This window comes from Cynoglossus semilaevis, chromosome 11 (genome assembly GCF_000523025.1).
Source record: "Cynoglossus semilaevis isolate Cse_v1.0 chromosome 11, Cse_v1.0, whole genome shotgun sequence".
Lineage (NCBI taxonomy): Eukaryota > Metazoa > Chordata > Actinopteri > Pleuronectiformes > Cynoglossidae > Cynoglossus > Cynoglossus semilaevis.
In genome coordinates, this window is record NC_024317.1 from 7482546 (window position 1) to 7490102 (window position 7557).

At 40.1% G+C, this 7557-nt stretch overlaps 1 protein-coding gene across 1 annotated transcript in view; it reads right to left on the reverse strand.

The window, feature by feature from the left end:
* Positions 1 to 4397: 4397 nt before the first annotated feature.
* The window catches only part of rpn1 (ribophorin I), a 5893-nt gene continuing 2733 nt past the window's right edge, over positions 4398 to 7557 (reverse strand). The window contains exons 6-10 of the mRNA XM_025059846.1: positions 7037 to 7136; positions 6808 to 6946; positions 6424 to 6543; positions 5912 to 6157; positions 4398 to 5256 (exon numbers count right to left, since the gene is read on the reverse strand). Coding sequence (XP_024915614.1) covers positions 5074 to 5256; positions 5912 to 6157; positions 6424 to 6543; positions 6808 to 6946; positions 7037 to 7136 — 788 coding nt within the window. The 3' untranslated portion in view covers positions 4398 to 5073. The remainder of the gene's footprint in view (positions 5257 to 5911; positions 6158 to 6423; positions 6544 to 6807; positions 6947 to 7036; positions 7137 to 7557) is intronic.

The following is a 7557-nucleotide window of genomic DNA, read 5'->3' on the forward strand; positions in this document are numbered from 1 at the left end:
CTGCACTCTGTTTCCTGCGAGGAAGCCAAGGTGAGTTGGCTTCCCTCGCTAGAAAAAAAAGAATGATTAACCAATCAGGTAAGGCTATTATCACGACACTAGTTCGATGTGATTAGTCAGGGTAGTGTAAAGGGAAGCCACGAATTCGTTGGGATCAAGCCAATCAAATCAAAGAATGCTATTAACGTCATTGACGTCATTCCATAGCGGAAGACTTGATTTGTGTCGATAACTTGAAATGCTAACAAAGCTGATAATCGAACTTATGGAGCTTGTAGATTTGGAGTACTAAGTACCAAATTATTTTACTAAATTGCCTCTACACCAGCAACTCCGAATTAAAAAAACACCAAAACTAGAGCCCCGTAATGAGAAGAAGAAAGAGTGGCTAGCTGGTAGCGCAAACTTCAGGGGCAATTTCCTCGCCCTGTTTCCATTTTGACGTGTGTTTCTGTTCTCTGAACAACCCCTGGGGCACCAGCACATGATCCACCGACCCTTCCAAAATCACATGGACTTTGTGGAAAAACTGAACCTCTCCAAGATATCCGTTGACTCTGTTGTTGTGGAGGACCTGAAGGTCAGTGGGAAGATTTTCGACATTTATTCGGTTTGCCACCATGAGAGAGTATGGCCCTCCTCTTCAAATAGGGTGAGTAAACCTTTTTTTAATCTGTGCATACCTTAATAGTTACTGAACTGCCCAATCAGCAATGTGTATTATATTGGACATGAATACAGTGCAGTACAGACCAGATTCTATCATATGTGGAATTCAAAGGCCATCTCTAGGTCTTCTACCTGGTCTGTGTCCTCTGTTCTCAGAAAGTATCTTTGTACTGACTTGACCTTGCTGTTATTCCGATCTACTCCAGATTATTTTGGTGTTCCTCTGTGAATATCATTCCTTCAAATCTGCTGCTACTGTAGCGATGTTGTTCTTGTATCCAGTGACAGGTTCGAGATTTCTGTGTGGGAAGGGAAACTTTTCTTTTCAAACAATAGTTACATTAATGTCGTGTTAGAACGTGGTTCATGTTGAAACGTACTTGTTTGGACAGTTTGTGCGTTTGTGATACTTTGTCCTCTGACTTGTCCAGTTTGGTTTTGTTTGTTTGCTGCTGTGCTGGGTCTTCAAAACCAGCGGGACCTCTTTTCACTGGGTCTTCAAAACCAGCGGGACCTCTCCAACTGCGTCAGGTCACAGGTCTTTTCACGTACTTATAACAGAAGCATTGTATGTAAAAACCCATTGTAAAACCAATTTTGGACAGTAGTTCTTCTTAGTAAGTTAAAATTAAAATTGCTAAGTAGTATTTGTTGGGGTCAGAGACATGACTTTGCTAAGTAGTATTTGTTGGGGTCAGAATATTAATTATAGTAATTGGGGTCATTGGAAGGTAAAAAATGTTGTCCACGTCTGTTTTTGTGGGGTGGAGTTTACATTTGCCACATGATTCTGTCTTTCATTGACATCGGGGTACAACCGGACAGCGGTACTGCCTGAACTGGATGAGTGAAAGTGTATGTGCGTGCATGTGTGTAATAACATGGTGACAGTAAGTCTGGTAGCTCTCTTTCAGTGATTTATGAGAGTGTGCTGTGAAGGGTCTTCTGAGCAGGATATTGTTCTGTGACTGGTGACTTGTGCCTCTCTTTTTGTGTACGTGTGTGTGCGTTACACACTGAGACAGATTAAGAGGCAGAGTGCTGCAGGTGAGACCTCGATGTAATCAATCACCACCACGTCCCCCAGGCCTACAGCTTGTGGATTACCACATCAACTGATACCTGCTTTGACTTTTTTGCATATTCATTGCTTTTCTGGCAGATAAAGAAAGAACACCTTCTGCATCATTACTACACTTCAGGAAAAGAAAGATAATAATCAGCCCTATATCTGAGGTGGAGGACCATGACAGCTCAACCACATGGCCCCTTCACCAGTCCCACACCCTGCACTTAGCCCCACCATCCACCTCAAACACCCACATACGCCCTGCCACATCAGGATACAGTGCTGTACATGAATTCCGGTTTAAACAGTATTCTGCTTGGTTTACAGCAACAGATCAACCGCAGTTTTACTGCAACCCGGTAATCACATCCTCCACGGCCACACAACAGAGCTGGAACTGAAAGTACTATGAAAGGTCTCCAATGGAGCCAAAACCAAGACCACACGAGACAACACGGGGTCAGCGATGCAGCAGCAGCAGCAGCTGAATACGTCCCAAGTAAAAGAGGGTGACATCATTTAGGGTCATTTCCCTTTTAATGAAGTCTCCATGTCTATATGTCCCACATTACATTTGAAGGGTCATTAACACAGCCGTGTAAATTAAATATAAACTTTCTGAGCAAAATAGCACATTTAGGGATATAATCCAGAAAGAGCTTCTAGATTTCCTAGAAACATAATACATTTGTCCTTCACTGTATGTACATTTCACAAATATCTCTTACAGGTAATTACAGATACAGTTGTTGTATTTTTCATTTGTGTCCTGACAACGTATCTCTTAGATTTTGCAACATCCACATCAGAGCCACCTGCTCATCAGTCTAAGAGGCTCCATGTCTATCCACACACCTGCTCCTTTTTCATGTATTCATCTGCTACAGCCTATTCCTTTTTTCAGGGTTGTGGGTGGAGCTGGTGTAAATCCCAGCAATTACTGGATGAGGGCGAGGTACATCCTGGACATTTCATCGGCCCATTACAGCCACACATAAAGAAACAAACAACCGTTAGCACGCACACTCATGCCCCGTAACTCTGAATCGTAAAATTTGGGTTAAGCCTGTGTTCAGGTCTGAATATACTTGCTTACCCATATACAATACAATACATAGCAGTGGTATCATATAAATAATATATAATACAAATACAATATAAAGAATACTAGCAGCTAATCTAAAAATGCTGTTTTAAATATTGAATGCTCTTCACACGGGTACAGTTGAGCAGTAATCTTAAAAAGTATTACAATTTATCTATTTAAATACTTTTCTTAAACAACACTGACATTTTGCATAGGATTGTGATACCATACAGTAGATATTCTGGCGAATTAAGTGTAGTTTTTTGGTGTTGAGCGTAGACGGGGCCTGCGTCGGTCTGTTGTGCCACAATGAGAGTAAAACTTGGCGTCTCTTTAAACTCTTGACTGCTCCACATCTCCTGAAGTCCAAACAAAAATGCCATTGTCCCGCTTTTCACCAGCGCCGAGCATCAGCGCTAACAGACATTGTCTTTGCCTTCCCCCAGCTGTGTATTTTCAGAACGATTCTTGTATGGCACATACAATATGTTAATGCAGGCATTGTAAGGTTAACGAAAAGGGGGCCCATGATCATGGAGCAGGAAATGACCTTCCAGAACCCTGGTGACCTCAGAGGGAAAGCAGTGACCTCAGGCTGACCCCTGTGTTTGTCCAGTGTTCAGACTGTAATGGTGGCAGGTTGACTGCTGCAGAGTCAGGGAGGAGATGCTGAGAGGTGAGAGAGTTGTGTGAGAGTTACACACACACACAAGGAAGGCAACAATGTGCTGGAAATTCCCTGTGAAATGCCAGGTCTTTTAAAAATCAGGGAAACGGTCATAGTGTACAAGTGATTTCTATGATTATTTTTGTTCTGATGACATAATTTTTCTTTTTTTGCAAAATTGTCAAATGGTGGTAATTAGTATAAATGTGCCCTCTTGTGAATGTAGAGTTGTAGAAATGTTGGCATTAGTTTAAGAACTTTGATGTCCTTTGATTAAATAACTTAAGAAGATCTGTGTTGCTTTAAAAATTTATAAAAAAAAAGTATTTTGACTTTCATTTAGAACAAACATACATGGCCTGTAATTGATCTCAATGTATATTTAGCATAAATAAGGATAAACACATGATGCTGAGAAAATTGATTATCTTTTAAAAAATAAAAACAGATGTCTACAAAACAATTTTGAAGATTGGAGCATGTTTTGGATTGTATGCTCAGGAAAGAAGATTTCTTGCAAACAATTGTAATCCAAATCCTAACAAAATGTAAATCAGGGATATTTGGAGCAAAAATTATTCTCACTAACTATAACTGTAACTGTAAGCTAAAGGTAAATTCAGTTGTGCCCTTTAGGACTCATTTTCTGAAACTAATGTAATAACAGTCAGTAATTTAAATGGTTTTGTTTGGATTAATCCATTAATGAAGTACATTTATGGTATAATTTGTTCCATAAACTGCTTTGGACATCCTTTATATGTATCTTATAAATTGCTAAAGATTGTCATCATTTTTGTGTGGATTGTATTTAAAAATGACTTTGATTCTAGTCTTAAACTCTGCTTGTTGAAAGTTAGAAAACCACTGTCATTTTCTAACATGGAAAAAAAAAACAGGAAATGTGAGTTTCTCAAATTTTTATTTCAAATACTAACAGCTTTCCACATCACTGCCAATCTTTATCATCTGTTTACCATTTCTCATGTCTTTTCTCACCTTCAGCCTAATCTCATGTATTCACTAATCTCATGGGAAAAAGAAAAACACACAAAAACTAAAAACATTGTTGGTGAAACATGAAAAAATATGTGCATTTAGGATGACACACAAATCAGAGCTTTAGTTTTCCTAAACAAACTTCAGACTGGGCAGAGTAAATAAACAAAGAGATAAGTGCAAGGGTCAGGATTGTGAAAGACACTCCTCTTAGAATATGGCCTAAATGAGTAAAGACATGAGAAAGATAACACGTCGGGGCGTCAGTGACTCATTAAAAAAAAAAAAACTCCCTTAACACCTCAAGTACAAAAACGTCCAGATTTGAACAAAACATGATCCGTCAGCCAGAACAGTGGGACAAAACAGAATAAACAGAAGCAAAGCAGACATTTGGGATAAAGCTGTTGGACATTTAGCGACAAAGGGACACAGAATGTGGCTAAACCCATCCCTAGCAGAGAACGTGGTGTCAAACACTCCCAGTCTGGGTCTTATGGTGGTAGAAAATGTTTAGGCATGTTTGTCACATTTGTTTTACTTTTATAAACACTTAACAGTTGGATTTTGCAGGTTTGTGTTTTAGAGGGCGTCCAGCAGACTGTCAATGCGGCCCACGAGCTCCTGCCTCTTGCCGGTCAGGTTCTTCTCGTTCTCGATGTACGCTTCCTTTTTGACCTTTCCGGCCACCAGTCGCTCTGCCTCCTGACAGGAGCGACACACCAGTTCCTTCACCTGGCCATCCAGCTTCTGCACCTCCCCAACCTTAAAGGATGATGAGGTTGAAAGGTGTGTTAATCGTCTGTGTTTGCTGTCCCCTAGTGACAGAGAGCTGCACCTGCAGCCTAAACAAACATCTACCGTAATTTATCAGCTCATTTACATGCACGTTGTCACCTTTAACAGCTATATTGTCAGTTGTACAACTAAGAAGAAAAAAGTCAGACTTCTTTTCAGACTTTCCAAAATCATTTTATAAACTCTATAATGGCACTTAGCTTTTAGCTATGTCATTCATTTGGAAACTGTTGCTCTGAGGGCATCTGTGTTTTTAATTATGGAACTAATGGTCGATTTGGCCATACTATACTCTTTGGTTAGGTTAGTCACTTGCATGCCCTCTTCATGCTTTGTGATAATTTCTTTATTAAAATGTATTGTTTTCCGCTCTCATTAACAGTAGCCATACTTGGTGCACTTGCGTTCTTTGAAGTCATTATAAGGGGTTAATAGTATACAGAATTGTCAAGGAGTGTGTGTACGAGATCTGAGGTGTTCGAGGTCCGAGGACTTTTTTTTATACACCTTTCATACACTGCTCTACACGGAGTGTGTGTACGAGATCTGAGGTGTTCAAGGTCCGAGGACTTTTTTTTTATACATAATATTTTTTTACAAATACCTGTAAAAAGTCACTCACCTTCTCAGCCAAGTCAGAGCCCTCAGCTTTGAGGCGAGCCTGCAGGGAGCTAATCTCATTGCTCAGAGTGCGGTGATCGGCCTCTAGTGTCTTCCGGCCACTATTGAGCGCTCCCGTGTCTCTGGACTGCTTGTAGCGGTTCACCACCTCGTCCATGTGTCGGTACAGACCCAGACGTTTGTTGACCAGCGTCAAGACCTGCTCAGTGATAGATGCCACCTTCATACGAACCTCAGCAGCAGGGTCCTATGAGAGAGATTAGAGCCAGCTTAAAGTTAGAGAGGCAAAGCATTACAATGTAGAACAACAATAACAACACAAATGACTGAGGTTCTATAGGCCCCATAATGCCTCTTGTCTGTTCAATGATGATGTAAGAAAAGGTTGAACATTAGCAATCAACCAAAATGTGTGTTGATGTGAATAAATCGCAATTCACACCAAGTAAAAGTATAGACACAGATGACTACAAAAACAGTTTTCTTTGTAAAAACCCTCTGACATTGTCTCACCTTTGTAATGGCAAAGTCCAGACGAACGTAGATGATAACAGTAAAGAAAAGAATGTAAAAGGCCCCGACGACCAACAGTGGCTCCTGCAGCATCAGGATCTTATTGAAGTTGTAATGAACCTGGAAACACAACAGAAGACATTTTATATTCTGTTTCAGCCAAATATGTGAGGTTAAAACAAAGGCTTTCTTGGGCTTTAGGTCATAGTCTCTCTATTAAGTCCAATAGAGGCAACACTGAGTTATCTATTGTTTACTTGTCCTATATTAAAAGTGTCTTATATTCAAAATAAAGTTTAGCAAAATTCAGGTCCCACAAAACAAATAATGATGACTGAATAACAAATGAGTTGCATCTTCTTTTTTTTTAATTTCCTGTCTTACCACAACATCCTGAATGTGCTGCTCCACCAGGTTGTTCTTGGTGGCAACCAGTACAGGCCGGCCAAACGTATCCAAATACGTGTAGTGCAGCTGGTTTGGCATGCGATCGATTTTGTATGGCGTCTCCATGTTGATGTTTCTGATGAGACACAACACCATAAATTAGCTACTACAGTAAACATCTGTGTATCGGTGAAAAGATTTATGAATGTTTTTTACAAACACCCACCTGGCTCCTTCTGGTAGAATGATTTTCACAGTCATGGAGTCGATTACCTGGTCATCATAAACATGGTCAACCAGCCGCATTTTAAGAGCGTATTGGTCACCTAGGAGATAAAGTGATGTGAGTGGCTTATTCTGAGGCTATTCCACAGGCACAATGTAAAACAGTTTGTACAAAGAGGTGTGGTCTGTTGTGGTGTGCACCCATGATTAGAAGAAAGTTTAGTTTGAGTGGACAGATTTGAGTGAAGGATTTTTTTTCTTTAAATTTCAATACATTTATGAGCACGTTTAGATAAATGACATACTGTACACTCCCTTGTTGGAAGCATTTCTTAGAACAATCTTGTGACTCTCTTACTTTTTCTGCAGCACCCCCTGTTGGGGATAGGACTATAGGTGTTGTCTTCAAATACTCACTGTAATTTGTAAACACTGAAATGTCTACCAAAGTGCTGTTCTTGATTAAATAAAATACATATCAGTGCATTTTGTTCAGCTGGGACTGCTAAATATGTCGTGGCT